The sequence below is a fragment of the Scardinius erythrophthalmus genome, assembly GCF_964197995.2.
Source record: "Scardinius erythrophthalmus genome assembly, chromosome: 5".
Lineage (NCBI taxonomy): Eukaryota > Metazoa > Chordata > Actinopteri > Cypriniformes > Leuciscidae > Scardinius > Scardinius erythrophthalmus.
In genome coordinates this window covers 2,948,707-2,970,028 of record NC_138225.1, presented here as the reverse complement: position 1 = coordinate 2,970,028, position 21,322 = coordinate 2,948,707, and the positions used below count along the sequence as shown (strand labels likewise).

Here is a 21,322-nt window from a genome sequence, read left to right as displayed (position 1 = left end):
CTGGAGAAACTAATGCTGTTAATTACGCTGTGATGGACAGAACAGAATGGAAGAGACGTGCAATGACTGACGGTAGTGCATGCAGTGAACACACACCTGCGAATCTCTACGGCTCTCGGTCACGCCGTCCTCTTCCGGCTCAGGAAAAGCTTGCAGGAAGTTGGAAGGAACGAGGCCTTTGTGTCCGTTGAGATCGCCCTGAAGACATCAACGAAAACCCATCATGCATACTTGATCATAACACAATACTTTCACACTGTTTATGACGCAGCCCTCCATCTTGAAAAAAATATTCTGCAAAAAAATAAAAATAAAAAAATAAAAAAATGTAAAAAATAATAAATTAATATATACATACATACATACAGTACATACATATATATATATATAATAAAATAAATAGAAATAAAAAAATTAATTAAAATAATTTTTTTTTTTATAAAAAATAATACAATACGTCCTTAAGAGCAGACACCCCGGGTGAATAGGAAAAAAAAATGAACTAATAGATTTCAGCATGAAACTTCCCCAGTTGATTACTGACATTAAGACAAATATCTTTTGTATTACAAGTTTTTAGAATATTTATGTTTAAATATGCAAATTAGGTATTATCTCATTAAAAATGCGCTAATTTACATATATTTCCAGAAGAGAAATCTGAACATTGGATAAAGGCAGATTCAAAATTCTTGTTTCATTTTGCTGACATATTAGAGTCAAAGGTTTTTACAGAGGAAATATGCAAATTAGGTATTATCTCATTAAAAATGCGCTAATTTACATATATTTCCAGAAGAGAAATCTGAACATTGGATAAAGCCAGATTCAAAATTATTGTTTCATTTTGCTGACATATTAGAGTCAAAGGTTTTTACAGAGGAAATATGCAAATTAGGTATTATCTCATTAAAAATGCGCTAATTTACATATATTTCCAGAAGAGAAATCTGAACATTGAATAAAGCCAGATTCAAAATTATTGTTTCATTTTGCTGACATATTAGAGTCAAAGGTTTTTACAGAGGAAATATGCAAATTAGGTATTATCTCATTAAAAATGCGCTAATTTACATATATTTCCAGAAGAGAAATCTGAACATTGGATAAAGCCAGATTCAAAATTATTGTTTCATTTTGCTGACATATTAGAGTCAAAGGTTTTTACAGAGGGGATTATGGATATCTCTTTTTATCACTCCATTAATCAGAAAAGACTGTCAACAGCCAAAAAAAATCCAGTTTCGCCTGTTTTTAGGTATAAAATGTTTTTATATGTAGTCAGACAAACAGACTACCAAACCGTGTTCATTATTATCTCAAATAAATGTAAAGATATTTACATATTCCATCAAGATGTTGAAGATCGACCTGCTTTCAACGTTGAAAAGTCGTAATTAGACGTTGAAGATTTACGTCTTTTCAACGTCTAATAGACGACTTTTTGCTAGCTGGGATGGATCTATTCTGCGGGAAATGAGTATTGGAAGTGTTTCAGTATCGATATGTATTGAAAAATCTATATTTTTGACAACACTACATTGCTCTTAGTTTATTACTTCAGATGCTTTTTTAAAAAGACTACAACTGAAAAATGTGTATATTATATATAAATTTAACCGGCCAAAGTGGCTAGTAGGAGTGACTGTGTCACACGCCACTGACGAAATACACACGCTTTTGACAAGTGTTAATGTCAAGCCCTGGTTCACACACACAGCATTTAATATTCAACAATATTATTGATCTCCTGCATTGACAACATTATATGAGAAGTGAACTGAGCTGGACGATGACATCATGGTTTTCTCCAGAGCGGCTATATATATAAATGAACTATAACTTTTTTACAACAAAAATGAACCATCACTGAACTTACTTAAGCTGGACTGAGATGCTATTTTCTTCTAGAAACAAACTTTGTTGCATTATTTTCCTGTTATCTCTGTACAGCTGCTTTGAAACAATCTGTGTTGTAAAAAGCGCTGTATAAATAAAGCTGACTTGACTTGACTTGACAGCATCATACCGGTAATTTAACTAGTAATGTTAGGGTTAGGGTTAGGTAACTGTTAGGTTACTGGTAAATTGCCAGCACCAATTTACCAGTATTTTTGAAAAAGGTCCTGTTCTCCAGAGATGGAAACCAGAGTCTACGATTTGGACTCGATTCGCACTTAAGTCGCAAAAAAAAAAAAAAAAAAAAAAGACTTGCAACTTGACTTGGACTCGTGAACAAGTGACTCGAGACTTGACTTGGACTTGAAGACAGAGACTTGTGAAAAGCACAAGTCATTTTGGTACAGCATTCCCGATAACGTTCTCTCTTCATCTACACCATTTGACAGCAAGAAACACTACATTTTACTATTCATTCTTCATTCATTCCCTATCAATATGTGCCACAGAAAACACACTAAGCCAGTCTGCAGTTACTTTAAGGCCATGTGTCCACCAAAGCGTTTTTTTCACACGGCTGGCGTATTTTTCCAATTGTTTTCCATGGGAGCGCCGTGTTTTTAAAACGCCATGAGTGTAACGAGGCGCTGAGCGCTTTTCTCACGCTGAATCGCTGAGCATTCGGCGTTTTTTATCGGTCGTCGAGAGTTGAAGAATGTTCAACTTTGGGTAAATGTAGCGCTCATCACTGTCACTTTTTACCCAACCGTTCAATCACAGTGGAGGAGGGGCGGGACTAATACCATACCGACCAACCGCCACATTCTGCTTGTACAACGTCAACAGACGACAACAACTAGCATAATAACGGAACAATATAGAGAAAATCTGTTACATTGTATCGACATTTTAATATAGAATCAACACATAATATGAGTGAAATGAAATACTAGTAACACTTTTGCAGATATTCTGAATCATAACAAGCAAAGCATCTCAACTGAAAAAATGCAGCGCTGCCAAAACTCTCTCAAGCGCCCATAGCTAGGAGTTTTCGGCTGGCTAAAAACGCTTTGGTGGACACAAGGCCTAAGTGCTGCACGAATCCAACACACTGTTATACACACGTTTTCTATCTCAACTGTTTATGTTCACTTAAAACATCCTATTCTGTTAATTAGATGCATTTACTTCATAGAAATCCTTCTCAGATATCTCCATTGTGCCCTGTCTACTCTGTTGTCTGCGTTTCTTTCAGTTAATAGACACGCAGATGCAACGTCACTTATAGTCAACACAATGTCTAAAGGGGAACATCGGAAAAAAAAGTGTAACCAGCAAAATGTGTTGCTGTTTGGATGCACTAAAACATCTGATCATGTTTGCATTTTGTTCTGTCACTGGCCATAATTCTAACCTTGAAATCAGGTCACATGTGAAAATAAGGTCATTCATGCAAAAACCGGCTGAGAATTGAACAGATAACTGTGAGCTGGCTCAGAGGAAGATATGAATCATGTCTTTGTGTCAGTTTTTCTGGTGATAATACAAGACCTCTTCACCTTACAAATAGTAGTCGAAAGCAAAAATGCTCATATTTTGAGAGTAAGGCACTATTTTTGGAATCAGCACCCCAAAATTAGCAAGAACCAAGTTTCGGATTTCATTCATCAAATGTGATGCAGGGCGATGCTATGGATATACTTAAAAGAAGAAACTCACATAGTAGAAGCCATCATCGTCCATGTCCCCGAGCACATAGATGACGTCGCCCGCACTGAAGATCAGCTCAGCCTGGAGTTGTAGAGACAAGATTGAACGTTAAATTTACACAGTCAGCGCAGACTCTTTTTACTAATATTATAAATAATAATGACATCACCTCTATGTCTGCATTAGGGGAACTCTCTCTCGGGTCGTAATCAAAGATGGCCACCATCCTGCGGGGTCTCGAGCTTCCCATCGGGGCGGCTGAGCGGCTCAGGTCTGCAAGTCAATCAAACCACATCTCAAAGATCAGGAGATTACGGGTTGGAGATTAAGCTGGACCCTCTTTGATTCACTTCTGGGAAATGCAGCCCAAGTCAATAAGTGAATCAAATCACAGTGGTCTCTGTTGAACTTGTATGTTTATGTGCATTAAATGTTATTTTTCAGGTATATTCTAACAGTTTATGCTATGTTTTTTGGGGCATTATTGAAATAGTAACTTCGGTTTTATTAATAATAGCCATATTTGCTCGAATTGAGAATTTCAATTAACTGATTTAATTGAAATATTTGTTACGCTGTAATTGCACGGGTAGAAAAATCTGCCCAAATTGGCCATTATTTAAAAAGTGCATTTCTGATAATGCCATACACTTTTAACTGATATGAAAACTTCGCGATTAATCGCATCCAAAACAGAAGTTTGTGTTTACATAATATATGTGTGTGTAGCGTGCATAATTATTTTGTATATATAAATACATATGCATGTATATATTTGAGAAATATTTGCATGTATATACACTGCATATATATATATATATATATATATATATATATATATATATATATATATATATATATATATATATATATATTTATATACATCATTTATATTATATATAAATATTTTATATATATATATAAAAAAAATCCTAAATACTGTATATACATGCATGTGTTTGTATTTATATAATTATACACAGCACACACACACATATTATGTAAACACAAACTTTTATTTTGGATGCGATTAATCGTTGCTCAGCACTAATATAAATATTTCTGGCTTTGCAAAGCTTCTGATACCATCTTATTGGCTTGATAAAAAGACAGAACAGAAGAAAAAGGCACTTATGACAGAAAACACATGAAAGATAATTAGTGGTTAGAACAGAGATGAGGACACGTCTTCATGGTAAAAGCATGCAGCGCTGCATCATCCGAGAGCATATTAATATGCAATTAAACTGTCACACACATGCGGCTTGAAAACATCCGAGGAGGAAAATATGAGGAAGAAGTGAGAGAGAGAAACAGGACGGGACTGAAGGATTTCAAACCTTGACTGGAGGAGTCTATAGCAGACGTGTCCTCCCACACCGCAGAAGACTCCACTGAAGAAGGACAGAAGTGAGGGAGGGGGGAAGGGTTAGACACCACCTGATTGGCTGCCTGACCTTGATTGACACTTGGAATTATGGGGTACATGACTAATCAAACTAAACAAAACCAAATAAAATTATTGAGCTTATGAGTGCAGCAATCATGAGCCACAAACACACACACACACTTCAGTGAGAGATGGTGAGCTGACCAAAGGGGGTTGAGAGTCCAAGCATTAGAAAGTACAAGTTTAAAAGAATTATCCCTGGTGCAATACAAGTTAAGTTTGAAAACATTTATGGCATTATGTCAATTACCACAAAAAATAATAGTAATATTTTATATATGATAATTTTGTTTATAATATGCATTGTTATTGTATATGTTTTTAGCTTCTTTTTTTCTATAAAAAAGACAGCATTTGTAGCATAATGTCAATTACTACAACATATATTTTATTATATATTATTAATTTATATATTGTTGTTATTATTTTATATTTTCAATTTGTAGCTTAAGTTTTTTTTTTAACAAAATGTCAATTATGATAATTATTATTATTATTATTATATTCTACTTTTTTTGCATAATTTTTCTACAAAAAGAATGTCAATTGACAGTTTTTTATAAATTTTATATTATTATTATTATATTTTTAAGCTTATTTTTTCAAATAAAAAAAAGAAAAGAAAAAGAAAAGAAGAAGAGGCAGAAGAAAAATAGCAGGTCCAATTAATGCACTTATAATGGAATGCCATATTGGCTAATATTGCTTTTCTCTGCCTGAAAGGCCTTGCATACATCAGCACAAAAGTTATAGCATTTTGACGCATTGTTTTCATTACAATAACATGCATTGAATCATGCAGAGTAAAACCAGGAATATTTATTTGGAATATTTATTTAAATAACTAAAAGGTTAGTTTTGATTTCATGCTGACTGTGGTTGAAAAATAAAACACTAAGAATATCTACAGTAATGCTCGTATCCCCCTTTTGTCAGAGTTCCTGATGCAGAAGCAGAAAGCTGGGAATTCAGCAAACCAAACGCAGGTGAAATCTGGGAGAGGTGAAGGAGGAGACACGAGCGCTGACACACACCTTTCTTGGAGCGTCTAGGTTTCGGCGGTGCAGCGGTGCGGCGTGGAAGCGGTGCATGTAAGCGGGCGTCTTTATGAAATTTAAACAGGATACGAGGGAAAAAAAGACAAGTAGGCAGACAAGAATGAATGAGAAGCCAAAGGAAAAGCAAAACCAGAACCAAGCTGAAAATGAGAGAGTAAAGGCTTACTTCACACAAAAATGAAAGAATCTGTCATCTTTTATTCGCCTCATTGGTTCTTGAAGCTCAAACGTTCTGCGTAACACGAGAATGAACCTCATTGGTTCTTGCAGAAGCTCAAACGTTCTGGGTAACACGAGAATGAACCTCATTGGTTCTTGAAGCTCAAACGTTCTGCGTAACACGAGAATGAACCTCATTGGTTCTTGAAGCTCAAACGTTCTGCGTAACACGAGAATGAACCTCATTGGTTCTTGAAGCTCAAACGTTCTGCGTAACACCAGAATGAACCTCATTGGTTCTTGAAGCTCAAACGTTCTGCGTAACACGAGAATGAACCTCATTGGTTCTTGCAGAAGCTCAAACGTTCTGCGTAACACCAGAATGAACCTCATTGGTTCTTGAAGCTCAAACGTTCTGCGTAACACGAGAATGAACCTCATTGGTTCTTGAAGCTCAAACGTTCTGCGTAACACGAGAATTAACCTCATTGGTTCTTGCAGAAGCTCAAACGTTCTGCGTAACACGAGAATTAACCTCATTGGTTCTTGCTGAAGCTCAAACGTTCTGCGTAACACGAGAATGAACCTCATTGGTTCTTGAAGCTCAAACGTTCTGCGTAACACAAGAATGAACCTCATTGGTTCTTGCTGAAGCTCAAACGTGCTGCGTAACACGAGAATGAACCTCATTGGTTCTTGAAGCTCAAACGTTCTGCGTAACACGAGAATGAACCTCATTGGTTCTTGCAGAAACTCAAACGTGCTGCGTAACACGAGAATGAACCTCATTGGTTCTTGAAGCTCAAACGTTCTGCGTAACACGAGAATGAACCTCATTGGTTCTTGCAGAAACTCAAACGTGCTGCGTAACACTAGAATTAACCTCATTGGTTCTTGAAGCTCAAACGTTCTGCGTAACACGAGAATGAACCTCATTGGTTCTTGAAGCTCAAACGTTCTGCGTAACACGAGAATTAACCTCATTGGTTCTTGCAGAAGCTCAAACGTTCTGCGTAACACGAGAATTAACCTCATTGGTTCTTGCTGAAGCTCAAACGTTCTGCGTAACACGAGAATGAACCTCATTGGTTCTTGAAGCTCAAACGTTCTGCGTTACACAAGAATGAACCTCATTGGTTCTTGCTGAAGCTCAAACGTGCTGCGTAACACGAGAATGAACCTCATTGGTTCTTGAAGCTCAAACGTTCTGCGTAACACGAGAATGAACCTCATTGGTTCTTGAAGCTCAAACGTTCTGCGTAACACGAGAATTAACCTCATTGGTTCTTGCTGAAGCTCAAACGTTCTGCGTAACACGAGAATGAACCTCATTGGTTCTTGAAGCTCAAACGTTCTGCGTAACACAAGAATGAACCTCATTGGTTCTTGCTGAAGCTCAAACGTGCTGCGTAACACAAGAATGAACCTCATTGGTTCTTGAAGCTCAAACGTTCTGCGTAACACGAGAATGAACCTCATTGGTTCTTGCAGAAACTCAAACGTGCTGCGTAACACGAGAATGAACCTCATTGGTTCTTGAAGCTCAAACGTTCTGCGTAACACGAGAATGAACCTCATTGGTTCTTGCAGAAACTCAAACGTGCTGCGTAACACCAGAATGAACCTCATTGGTTCTTGCAGAAACTCAAACGTGCTGCGTAACACTAGAATTAACCTCATTGGTTCTTGAAGCTCAAACGTTCTGCATAACACGAGAATGAACCTCATTGGTTCTTGAAGCTCAAACGTTCTGCGTAACACCAGAATGAACCTCATTGGTTCTTGCAGAAGCTAAAATGTGATGCGACATGAGAGTGAGTAAATGATGACAGAATTTTCATTTTTGAGTGAACTATCTCTTTAAACAACAAAATAAGCATTAGCTTCAGCAATGAGCCGCCACAGTGAGAAAGAAAGGGCTGAACCGCAACTGTAGCAAAGCATTCTGGGAGACACGATCCACGTTGTTGCTCTTTGAATTGCTCATACAGTGACCACAAAAACACACACATTACAATGACAGTACTTTGGCACTTTTGTAAAAATGGCAAAGCTTTGTGATCTGAAATGAAACGGACACTGTGAAACATGAACCAAATTAAATTAAGAACAGATTGAGATAAAGTGAGTAGTATTCGGCTGATCATGTGACATCAACACGGTGGCCACTTTTTCATGTACATCTTATACATCATTTTTAAAAAGTACAACTATTAGATATCAACATATTTCTCCAAGTTGATTAATGAATGACAGAACATTACAATCATTTTGTTTTATAAGATTTCTGAAATGTGTAAATATGCAAATGATGCATTATCTAATTAAATATGCATGAATTTGTATACATTTCCATAACATTGGATAAAGTCAGGTTCAGAATTCTTGTTTCATTTTGTTGACATATTAGAGTTAAAGGTTATTACAGAGTGGATTTTGGATTTCTCTTTTTATCACTCCATAAATGGGAAAATGCTGTCAACAGACAGAAAATAAATGTTTGGTTTGGTGTATGTAAAGCTGCTGAAATGAGGATTGAAGTGAAAAAAAAAAAAACTCCTTTAAAGACAACCCTTTGAAATCTACAGACTCAAATAGATAAAGTGCAATAAAACAAACACTTAAATGTGTATTTTATTTCGGATGTTTTCTTTCCACTAATCACAAAATTGACCAGTGCATGAAAAAACATGGTTTTACCTGTAGCGTCTTGCCTTAAATGAGAGAAAAAATACTGCATGCACCGTTATGAAGTACATAAAAGTAGTACTTTTCCACTGTTAACACTTAAAGAACTTAAGTTAGAAACCCAAGTTCCTCAAAGTTGTTAGCTTGAAGCCTATTTTAAAGCGTGTGTCTAAAAATGTAATTCTAGCTGTGCTAAAATGTCAGCTGTAAATGGATTGTGGCTTTTTCTTTGGACGATTATAGGGAGTTAAGAGATTTATTTTTATTTTAGAACCATGCTCAAAATATGACCTTCGATAAATGTCAGTCAGAATACAAGCTCTGCTGCAAAACCTAGTCAGTTGTCTACCTAGACAGCACTTAAAGATCCCATCGTGAAGACAGATGCAGAATCTAGAGTGCTTTTTAATGCTTACAACTGATTTCAAGAGAGTTTCAAGAAGTTAGCATATGCTCAGTAATCAAATAAACTCATTGAACACAAATATTGGGTGGAATAGTAAATTTTTGGATGATATAAACATGTTTAATGAATACGTTTCAATAGTGTATTTAAACAAATAAGTATTTAATAAAAGGGGGCAAATAATTGTTCCCAACTTGTTTTGGGGAAAAACATTTATTTCATAACATGATTTTCCCCCGACTTTCAGTTCTTTTACTTCAATGAAAGGTTCGATTTTTGCTTTTTTATTTTTTTTTATAAAATATCAAAAGGATTAACAATGCAAATTTATTTTTTACAGCCATCATTGATCATATTTACCAAGTGGGCAAATAATTCTGACCAGCACTGTATGTATCAATTTCCTATCTAAGTATAAAGGTATCCATTTCAAACATTTCAAGCCTTTGTATCTGTGATGCCTTCAATGCTGTCTAGGTAGGCCGCTCACTGGAGTACAAAGCTATCATAAAAGAACAGTTTGCTGGGCTCAAATCTGACTGGTAACATGATATGTTGGAGTGAAAACACAGATCGAGGTGTAGATGTACGAGTCTGACACATGCAATGATAAACACACCTATCTTTTCCATAGATGCCTCTGTGGTGAGGAAGCCCTGCATCAGGAGCTGGTCTCTGGTCTCCTCATCATCAACCTGGATCTCTGAAACCATATTACACGGGACAAAGCCACGACGACCACCCGACTCGCCTCGGTAGAAACCATCTGCATCTTTGTCCCCGTAAACCTGAAGAGAAGAGACATTGCAATGAGCTTTGAATGATTATTTGATATTTGAAAGAATATTTTGAATGACTTATGTACAGTGGCATGTTTTTGCTGTGAACAAGTATCTGCGCGGGTCACGCTGGAGACACATTTTGAAGGCTTATATAGGCAGGTTTGCCTTATAGAAATCTTATAATGGGCCGTGGTTGGATCTTCCATCAGGACAATGATCCAAAACAAACGTCAAACTCAACACAACAGTCCCCAAACCAGAACCCTATAGAAAACAGAAGAGTATATCAACATGGACTTGGGAATCTGCAGGATTTGGAGAGATTCTCTATAGATGAATGGTCTCTGATCTCCAAACTCATCAGGAAAAAAGTATTGAATAAAAGGGTGCCATTACTTGTGGCCAATGTGTATTAGAGAAAAACATATATTTCATTATGAGATTTCCCCCTATTTTCATTGATTTACTTCAATGGAAGTTTAGATTTTTGTGAGTTTTTTAATAAAAGGTCAACAGGATTAACAATGCAGATTTATTGCAAGGGTGTTTATTAATGCAAGGGTGCCAATAATTCTGACCAAGACTGTATGTCACAGTAGGAAAGAAAAGACTATCGCAACTTATGCTTCATGCCGACTTTAAGCTAGTATGGTCTACTATTAAAGAGTAAAGTCAAACCTTGATAATCTGTCCCTCTTTAAAGGGAAGTTCCTCTTCAACAGCATCAGGATTGGGTGACATCACTGCAGGTTCATATGGGAAGAGGGCAACAAAGATTCTGACCTCATTTTCTCCACATGGTCTGGGCTCTGCAACACCAAAGAGGACACACAAACACACCTGTAACATTTATATGCAGCAAACACATTGGTGGTTGATCTGGACATCATGCATATTTAATTTTTTTGGGAAGCTGTGCAAAGTTTCGTTACAACATTACAATAAAACAAATTATTTTAGACAATTTTCCCATTTTCCTTGATGGATTCCAAACATTAAAGCCAGTGAACTAATGTGCGTTGTCTCCCCCGCCTGAAAGAAAGAATGGTGCGGCCCAGGCGTGTCCTTAAGTGAGGTAATCATACTAAAACCTCCTGATCCTAAGCCGCCATGAGCCGCTAGAGAAACGTGCGCACATGAGTGACACAGAGTGAGAGCGACAGGAAGAGAGAAAGACACACCAATGTCTATTCAGATACCAACAAACTTTATGATTTTGAATAAAGTTCTTATGGAACAGATTAAAACAACATGACTGGTCAAAAGTTGGGAATAATTGAGTTTTTGTAATGTTTTTGAAAGATTTTTCTTAGGCTCACCAAGGCTGCATTTATGTTATGAAAAATACATTAAAAACAGTACAATTCAGAAATATTAATACAGAACTGTTTTCTACATTTTTAAAATCATTAATGCAATTTATTCCTGTGACTACAAAGCTGACTTTTTCAGCATCATTACTCCAATCTTCAGTGTAACATTGTCCTTCAGAAATCATTTAGAATATGCTCCATCATTATTGGTGCTCAATTTTTAATAAGGTTCTTACTGATATTGATAAGCAGCTCAGATTCAATTGTGCCAATCGATCGATTACTACATGAATTGATTCAACTGTAGGAGACAGTAGATAAAAATGTATTAGTTTAAGTCACCCAAGTGTCTACTAAATAAATAAATGAAAATGCAAATTGTAAATAAATGTAAAGCAGACACAAATGCCCCCCCCCCCCCAAAACCACCTGTCCTATATATTGGACATGTATGGAAAATAAAACTGCTGTTCTGTACTTTGGAGTCTGACAGCCGGACTCAAGGTCAAGAGGTCGAGGGTCAGCACCCTGAATTCATCAGGATCAGTTTCTGGATGAGTTGGAAGGGGGCGGGGTAAGGAATACAGTGTAAAACAGAGATGCATGATCAGTGGTGGTAATGGGTGTCTGTCGTGTTCGTGTTAAGCTCCAGCAGTGAGATGTGCTCATCTCATTAGTGAGGATCAAGACCATCTGTAGCAACAATCAAGGGCAGGGCAAAGAAAAGAGGTCATTCCACAACCTCTGTGAGTCACATTTGAGGGCAAATATCCAGAAAAAATGTGCTACCTTTGGGAAAACCTCCTTTTGGGGATGTCGTCAAAGGAAACACAGATTCAAAAATATAGTAAATTTTTTTGTCAAATATAGTAAAAGTGCAATGGTGTATATTAGTTGTCCACTTCAAAATCTCTATGCTATTATGGTCACTAGACATGGCTTGACTCTCCACCAATGCAAATTTGTGGGTTTTTAATCAAATAAAATGTGCATCTGATCACATAGAAAGCATTCCTCAACAAGCGAGTTCCTAGGCAATTTATGTGCCTAGGTTTAGGTTTAATAAAATCAATAACCCTACGAATGAGCAATAAATCAGCAATACTTATTAGTTTCATCTAGGAACAAAAGAAGTCCCAATTTAGATTGGGCTGACACACATGTGGGTGTGGTTGAAAGTACATTTGGAGAAGAAGGGCAGTCTAAAGTTGGGTGGGTTGGGAAGAGTCTGAGATGGATGTGATCTAAACGAGAGCTGTATGCAGTACACAGTGGTCAGGTATTATCCCGGAAGCTATTTTCATAGTTGTCAATTCCTCCTGTGTCATGACAAGCTGTCTAGAGTTAATCTGCCTCTATAGTGAGAGAGAGGGAAGTGAGAGAGTCTCACCTCTATGCAGTCTAATTTCAGAGCGTGCTGATTTTTGAGTGACATCGCACCACGTTGCACCTGGATCTTCTCTTCCAGCTGCCTCCTAATGTAAGAGAAACAAACAGTTAGTTAGATGATGACAATGGTGGGAAACAGTCAGTGACTAACATCACAGTGGGATGACAGCACCATCACACAAACTGGGGGCTCCAGACTAGAACAATCACTTGTGAGCCACTTGCTGCTAATAAAGCATTTTGGGACCTAGATTTTGGGATACATGAATTGCCAAGCTTGCATTTGGAACATCTGCAGTAGTCCGTGTTCCAGTGTGAAGTTTACTTAGCTTACTACCTGCTAACTAAAAGATCTGAAACATTGTCTACAAAACTATTCTAGCTTCAAGCTATCTAGCTATTTACAACTGACTGCGATTGCCAAGTATTTGCATCTGTGTTTGAGCACCTTTCTAGAGTATTGAAAGAAGCCACATAATTTCACAATATGAAGTGAGTCTATGAATATTTGGTGTCTATGCCTAATGGCAAATACTGTAGATTGATGCAAGTGATGCAAATGTTTTTGTTGAATAAGCAATTAGCCTGGAGCCCTGAAACACACGCACACTCACACTGACACGTACAAACTATTGTTTAAGCAACATTTGATTCCAGATAAAAAGCAGCAGCATTTAAGGTTGTTCTTCATAACAACACAGAGGAATTATAAGAACAACAAGGAGATCCCTTTTGCAGGTACAACATACAGTTTCACACAGCACAACTGTATTGTCCAGTCTCTGCTTTAACTGCTTAAGCAGTCTCTGGACAATCTTGACAACATGTGGGGCAAGAAGCATCCCATTAATATCAAGGAAAGGAGATGCACTAGAGCAAGTAAACCTGTTGAGCGGTAATGGAAAGCCAAGGCCTTAGCATAGCAACATTCTGACTGAACACTGGAAAGATTACAGTAAGATGTAGGACAAATACATAGAGCAATGCTGTCAGCTACACGACTACAAATATGAAGATGCCTTGACTAGAGACTGGGAGAAAGGGTGTAGGGTACACAACCAAACGCAAGGAACGAGATGTACAGGCTTAAACCTTTTGCATCCACAGTAAAATTAGTGTTGGGGAGTCACCGTGTACTTGGTGGAATCCCATGTAGCACAATAACCACTTAACATCATATGTGGAAAATGAATGCATTTGAAATGCTAACTCCATGTAGAGTTTGGAATCGAGAACCACGTCTTATTCAGAACGGACGTTTGGTTTCGTTCAGACTTTCAGTTGCATTAACAGTAACATATTAACATATTCTGTAACGTTCATCCTTAACAACTTCCTTCCTGCATTCTTCCTTAACAACTTAACATGCAATATACATATCAGAGGTGCTAGGGTAGTGAATGCAATAATATTGTCCACTTTTTCTCAAAATTACTAAAAGGAAACTTAATGAAATCATTAAGTGGAACTAGAGCCAGAATTGCTCAGTTTCTTAAGATTGTCATTGCTAAATTCAAGAAAACATTCTAAGCCTTCCAACTATGATACTGCAAGTTGGAAAAGTTAAGCTACAGGGAACTGATAAGAATAGCAAATGATATGGATGCAAACCAGCGCTCATCTTCGCTTTTAGGACGCAAAAGGTTTCAGCCATTTCCTAAAGGGATGGGCAGGTTTCTCAAAGAGAGTGTCTCAAGGGACAGCAGGAGACAGATGGACAGAGGACAACCCACCCATGAGCGGTTGCTTGGGGGCAGCTCTGGCTGGGATCTGCATGTCAGGGGCAGGTTGTGGTACTCATTATTACCACCCTCCACCCACCACTCAGAGCTCATCTGGTCTAACACCACTTCTCCAGGGTCAAACAGCTGTTGCTCCTCATCATTATCAGTTCCATACTCTACGTCAATCTCTGTCGAGGGTCCAGTGGGCGACTTCACACGGTGTACGGTCTTGCTAACTAAATACGGTCCCTGCCCTGTTCCTGAAGATGCCAAAATGCCAGAGAGATCTGAAGACAACTGGCTACGGAGTAAGGCCTCTCTCCTGAGTCGATCGCCGTGTCCTTTGTGTGGTGTGCGGCGCACACCCACACTTCCAGAACTAGGCCCAGCGTACAGGCTACTATCAGAGTCCAACTCCACCTCCTCCTCCTCATCCTGATAGTTGATGGTGTCCACTGTGTCAGCATAGTGCACTCTGGGTCTAGTCCTGACTGGTGCTGTCCCTTTGTACCTCACTACGGGTGATTCAGATTCAGTTTTATGTCCATGATTTTGGTGGAAAGGAGAATGTCGGCGACCCTCGCGTCCACTATGGTGGCCCTTGCCTGAAGCAGTCCGGCCTGGGGAACGTCTAGTATAGGATTCTGATTCAGTGTTGTCTTCCTCTTCCGTGACTTCTGGGATGCTGAAGAGCTGTTTGTTGTGGTAGACCTGAGGGGGGAGCTTTATAATCCTCTCCAAAATTTCTTCATCACTATCAGTTTCCCACATTTCACACTGGGGTTGTTTAAGAAATAGGAAAGGACAAGGCGATAGATTGAAAACATGCAGATGAGGACAAAGGTTGGTTTTGTTTGGTGTCAAAAGTTGAAAATAGAAGAAAACAAGAAAAAGAAACAAGAAAATTAAAATGCAACAGAGGAAATATAAAAACAGAAAGAACATAAAAGTATGGCTAACTTTGTATCCTAACAAGTTTCTACTTGAGTAATTTGCCTGTCCACACCAAAAGCTAAAATGCTGTATCACACGGCACAATTACAGCCAATCAGAACTTGCCACATCGCAAAAGGACTCAATATTTTGTCCAAAGGTTCACTGAGGCATACTATGTGTTCATGTGCATGTACATACCCTTCCCGTATGAGCTGTACCGTAACCTCTGGAGGGGATGTCAGTGATAGTCTCAGAGTACAGATCTTCCTCCTCTTCCTCCAGTATGTCTGACAGATCAGACCGACTGCTCTCCCCATGATAGTCTGAGGGAGGGTCTAAAAGACCACCAGCATATACCTGATAGAGTACAAAAGAAACAACAACTTCAACAGGTTTCTGAGACTCTAGGTCAGGGGTGTCCATTCCAGGAGGGCCACCTTCATGCAGAGTTTAATTCCAACTTGCTCCAACACATCTGTCCGGAAGTTTCAAGTAATTCCAAAGATTTTGATAAGCCGTTTCAGGTGTGTTTAATTGGGGTTGGAGCTAAACTTTGCAGGGCAGTGGCCCTCCAGGAGCAGAACTGGACACCAGTGCACTAGCACAACACAGAGTAACACATCAGAGTAACAAGACACACAGTTCATGCATCAAAAGGTGTTTCTCTGATGGAATAAATGTGTATATCAAGATTAGGCTCTGAAAGAAAGATATTCAAAAAGAGTGCAGTATAAAATGAAATTAATTGCACAGGAAACTGACCTTCATACGAGGTTGAGGTACAGGCCGCAGGAACTCCTCCATGGACACAAGCCTGGTGTTTTCCCTGTCCTCCTCAGGCTCTGACTCAAAAGGCGATGGATTGGGAGGCCTCAGTGGGTGCGTATCCGGGATATTAAGAGGGTCCTTTCCTGGGATGTTAACTTTGGGGGATGTGTAAATTGGTGGCGGTGTATGAAGTTTGGCACGGGGGTCCTCCAGGAATTCAGAGAGGGAGGCAACAGGACGTTGGACTCCTGGGCTGTCTGTCTCTCTGCTGGGGTTAAGTGCTGCAGGGGCCACACTGGACTGCACTTGCACTGATGCAGGTACACCAACAGGTACAGGAATGGGCACAGGCATGGTGGCAGATGCTGGCACAACCACAGGACCTGGCACTGTCATGGACACTGGCATGTGTACTGGTGTGTTCAAGGGAGCAGGTACAGCCATGGACGTTGGTGTGGCAACAGGCACAGGCATGACCACAGGTGCAGGTGTGACCATGGGTGCAGATACACTCACCTGTTGATGGATAACACTTTTACTACTCAAACACATAAAATACTCATTCCCAACCCTAAAGAGAAACTTTACATCCAATATCTCTGCACACAGACAATATATATAAACTGAAACAGTTCTACATTATACTCCACATGAAATTGGGTTAATGTGTAATGGAGGCAAGCGCGGAGTGCGTTGAGTAGGACCAGTTACATTTGGTGCCGTGACCCGTATGAGAGTGAGAGCAACAGAGGCAAGCTAGTAAGAGCGGTGTGTGTAAAAGTCACTCCCCGACCTCAAAAGGCATGCTAGAGATTGACTCTAGAGGCTGCGGTCTTTAGCGTCTTTGTTTGCGAGCCTGCCTCCTATGCAGGAGACCCCAGTTCAAATCCCGATCGGAGCGGGTCGAGTGGAACCGGTTATATTTGGTGCCATGACCCAGATAGGAGTAAGGTTTAGAGGGGTTAGTGTAATGGAGGCAAGCTAGTAAGAGCTGTGAGTGTAAAACTAAAGAGGCCTCTAGAGGTGTGCTTGCGACTGACACTAGAGGCTGTGGTCTTTAGCGTACTTGTTAGTGTGCCTGCCTCCCATGCCGGAGAGACCCGCTCAAATTGAAATAGAAGTTGGTCGAGTAGGACCAAATGTAGTGGCTGAAGCTTAGAGCAGGCCTTCAAAAGGTTACTGGTCTTAACCAAAAATCAGATCTGAAAAAAGTGGTATGTCCTGGCTATTTTCCAAACAACAATATTAACTGAGGGCATTATATTACATGGTTTATAAAACTTAAGTCTTACTTCCTCTGTAGTTCTCAAACCTCTTTCGAGTTTGACTATTTATAAATAGGGCATGAGGAGGGCCCAGAGTTACAGTGAAAAATGGTCTGTTCATTATGCAACACTACTGTTTACTTTTATGATAAATTTGGTGTTGCTTTTTAGTCATTTTTAGATCTCGACATACTTTTTTTGTGTCCCACAGAATAAAGAAACGCATACGTTTACAAATGATTATTTTTGGCTCTAAAAGTGTTTGCTAAATGAATACTTGCACAGAGCAGTGACAAAAACTGTAGACAAGCAGAAATTTAGTTGAGACCCACCGTTGAGCTAGTACGCGAGGCACATAGTGACAGTGCTTCTTGTGCTGCCATTGTAGTCGTCAGCGCTGCAGTTGATGTTGGGTTTGCCCAGGCTTCTACATAGGACGCAGGAGAAGGAGGCACCTCACAAGTGACTGCTTTGGGCGTGTTGACATAGACTCCCCGAACAGGACCAATGGTGTGCTCGTCAAGTGTAGCAGCGTGTGGCAGATTGGGCATTTTGGCAGCAGAGAGAGATGTGGCACAAACAGCAGGGTCTGGATTGGCACTGGCCATGAGGACACTGGCGGTAGCTGGCAAAGACTGGCATTGAGGCAATGAGGCACCGGACATGATGGCAGGCAATTTGGCGGGTACATTCACCGACAATGAGTCCACCGACTCGCCAAAAGCTGACATGGTTCGGACGGTGAGCTCATGGGCCGCCTGTAACGTCTGGATCTGAGATGGACCAATCAGAACGCTGCCTGCTGTGGGCGATGACACCTCTAATACCTGAATACAGAAGGAATAGTTAAGTCACGATGAACACTCTGAAATAATGGAAATTAATTTGTGAGTAACATTAAGATTTAAGCTTTGCTTACTCCGGACATTCATGAAGTTCACACTATTAAAGTCCCCCTGTAGTCAATCATTTTATCCCTAAAAACTCATCTTTAATTACCAAAATGACATATTAAAGCATTTTTTCTTTGATTTTTTTTTCATCCCTTAAAATAGCTTGAATATAAGTCTATACCCCTGCCTCATTTAGTATACGCAGTTCTATGAATATGCAAATTAGTCCCGCCTCCACTCACTCACAGCAACTCAGAGATCGATTGTTGATGATCACTCATTGACCTGATTGGTTACAAGGTAGTTTGTGACGTCAGAAACACCAGCGATTTCAAACCGTGTTTTTGAGACTGTTCACTGTCATTTTAAGGAGGACTTTAAACTATTGAAGAAGGAACATATATGATGAGCACTTAAAGATTCTCTTTGTTATTTTGTTAAGATTATGCAAATTGGTCACAGTCATTCACCTTCTTCTTGTCAGCATAGATGGTGTAGCCAGTGACTCGGACACCATTGGACGTCCCGGCAGCATCTATAGTAACAGGCAGCCAGCTGATCTGAGCTATTCCCGGAGATGGGCCCTGCTCCAACTGCACATCCAGAGGAGCATCAGGAGGACCTAGGGGACAAAGCAAACGGTCAAAGTTCAAACCTAGAAATGTTGAAGTTAACATAAAATAAAGATTGACCCTTTCTTAATACATGTTGTTCCCGGCCTTATTGAGAGCGTTTCATCAGTGAATGCTATTCCAATGGAAAAATTGCTCCAATAGCTCTAATGTCTCCAACCACTCTTTTTAAACTCTTTAGTTTATGCCAATCCATTATGTCGTTTATATTAACATATAGCATATAAGTCTTGACGTTTACTATGCTGCTTGAATTCTAACAAGAGCATACACATAAGGTCAATTACGTTCACTTATTTAAAAAAGCACTGGTTAATATAAGGTAACTACATGGGTTAGGGTTAGGTTCAGGGTCAAATACATACTACATAGTATGTACATGGGGAACTGGACTGTAAAATAAAGTACTACCAAATTTGCTCCTGTGAATAAGAATTATTTGTGAATATGAAGTCACCATGAAATTCTTGTATTTAAATGGAATACTGCAGTGTTTATTATTATAAATGATTTATCTGTGCACATCATTTTAAATTGTGCATTGCAAACTAACTTCCCTCCCTTTTGCAGTGACATCTCTTCTCTTCTCTGATGGCGAGGGCGGGACAACCTGTCACTCACATGAGATCTTACATTACTTCAGAGTTCCTACTGGCGGTGCGAATGCAACCAGGAAAACGTTCCTAAGGGAACCATTAGTTCTCGGGTAACCACCCTGGTGGCTAGTTTTTATAACTAAGTTCCTAGAAAGCCCCGTGCGAAAGCCCCTATACACTAGTTTCCTATATCATCTTTGCTTCTCACCTGCAGTCAGGGTTGTGAAAGAGGTCACTGCGGTTTTGCGTTCTCGGCACTCCGGCGGTAGTTCCCAGGCTGTGCGGTGCGGCCTGGCCTCCACTTTAACGCTGTAATTCAGGTTGGGTGTGAGGTTACTGAGGCACAGTGAATAGCATCCCGCCTTTACCAGCTCACACTCTTCGTCATTCAAAGACACAATGTGCACGTAGTTACTGTTGCTAGGTAGCCAGGTCAGGCTGGCCGAGGTAGCCGTTACACGTTCGACGCGCAGTTGAGTCGGCGCCACGCACACGTCGCGCCCAACGAGGATACTGCAACGCAGCTGGTCCGAGTTCCCGCGCTCCGTCAGACTCTGCACTGCAATCCGATATGCTTTCTGCGCTAAATCCAGCCTCTCCAGAACGGCCTTCGTTTGGGTACCAAATGGCACGTTGATCCGCAACTCGTGGTCCACGTAGACATTATAGCTAAACACTGAACCCCAGCCGGACGGGACTAACGGAGACTCCCAGCCAATGATGATACTCTTGGCTAGCTGCTTGATTAGTGTTAGCTTGCGGGGGTAAGGCACAGTGTCCACCCCCACCTCCTCTAGATCCAAGTCTAAGCCGTTGGTGAGCGGGACAGCCAGGGCAGGGTTAGTGGGGTTGGCTTTGGCATTGTCACCGGGAGCTGAGGCTGTCGTGGAGGTCTCCGTCCTCTCGGAGGTGCTGGGGGCGAAACGTAAGTGATGTTGATGCAGCCGCTCACTGCCGCTGTGAAAGCTGCTCTCCTGGAAGGAATTATGGGACACATCGCCAGCCTGGTGAGGGTGTGAGCTCATGAAGTCGTCATCCGACACACGCTCCACAAAGTTGGAGGGAACGAGGCCCCTTCTACCGTCCATCAGCTCGCCTAAATGGTTTAACACAATAGTGTTAGTTATAGGTACGGGAGTGTTGTTGAAGAAAATTTAAAGTAGATTTTTTGAAATTTGAATAGTAAATATCATTTTTACATTTTCAGAGGTAAACTCACTACCACAATGCTAGAGTGTGTTGAGTAGTTGGTTATGACCTTTTAGTACACAGTGTACATACATACATACATACATACATACATACATACAGTACATGCACACATACATGTACACATACACAAACATGCAAGCACGCATACATACATGCACACAGTTACACACACACACACACACACACATAGATATATGCACACATACATAAACGCACACACACATGCACCCACACAAACATAAATGCACACATCCTTACACATACATAAATACACACATACTTACACACACATACACGCACACACACATACATGCCCCCATATTTACACACGCCCACTGACATAAATGCACACAGACATACACACACACAAACATACACGCACACATGCATATAGTACACGCACACATACATAAATGCACACACATGCACACATACTTAC

The 21,322-nt window shown here is 39.9% G+C and overlaps 1 protein-coding gene across 3 annotated transcripts in view; it reads right to left on the bottom strand.

The window, feature by feature from the left end:
- Positions 1-21,322, bottom strand: part of LOC308690281 (RIMS-binding protein 2-like) — a 128,981-nt gene that overhangs the window by 5,902 nt on the left and 101,757 nt on the right. For all 3 annotated transcript variants that reach the window (XM_081364667.1, XM_081364668.1, XM_081364669.1), the window contains 12 exons: positions 19,880-20,767; positions 18,914-19,065; positions 17,883-18,377; positions 16,280-16,801; positions 15,716-15,874; positions 12,859-12,943; positions 10,834-10,964; positions 9,993-10,161; positions 4,953-5,006; positions 3,782-3,885; positions 3,622-3,693; positions 97-198 (listed from right to left, as the gene is read on the bottom strand). In XM_081364667.1, coding sequence (XP_081220793.1) covers positions 97-198; positions 3,622-3,693; positions 3,782-3,885; positions 4,953-5,006; positions 9,993-10,161; positions 10,834-10,964; positions 12,859-12,943; positions 15,716-15,874; positions 16,280-16,801; positions 17,883-18,377; positions 18,914-19,065; positions 19,880-20,767 — 2,933 coding nt within the window. The remainder of the gene's footprint in view (positions 1-96; positions 199-3,621; positions 3,694-3,781; positions 3,886-4,952; positions 5,007-9,992; positions 10,162-10,833; positions 10,965-12,858; positions 12,944-15,715; positions 15,875-16,279; positions 16,802-17,882; positions 18,378-18,913; positions 19,066-19,879; positions 20,768-21,322) is intronic.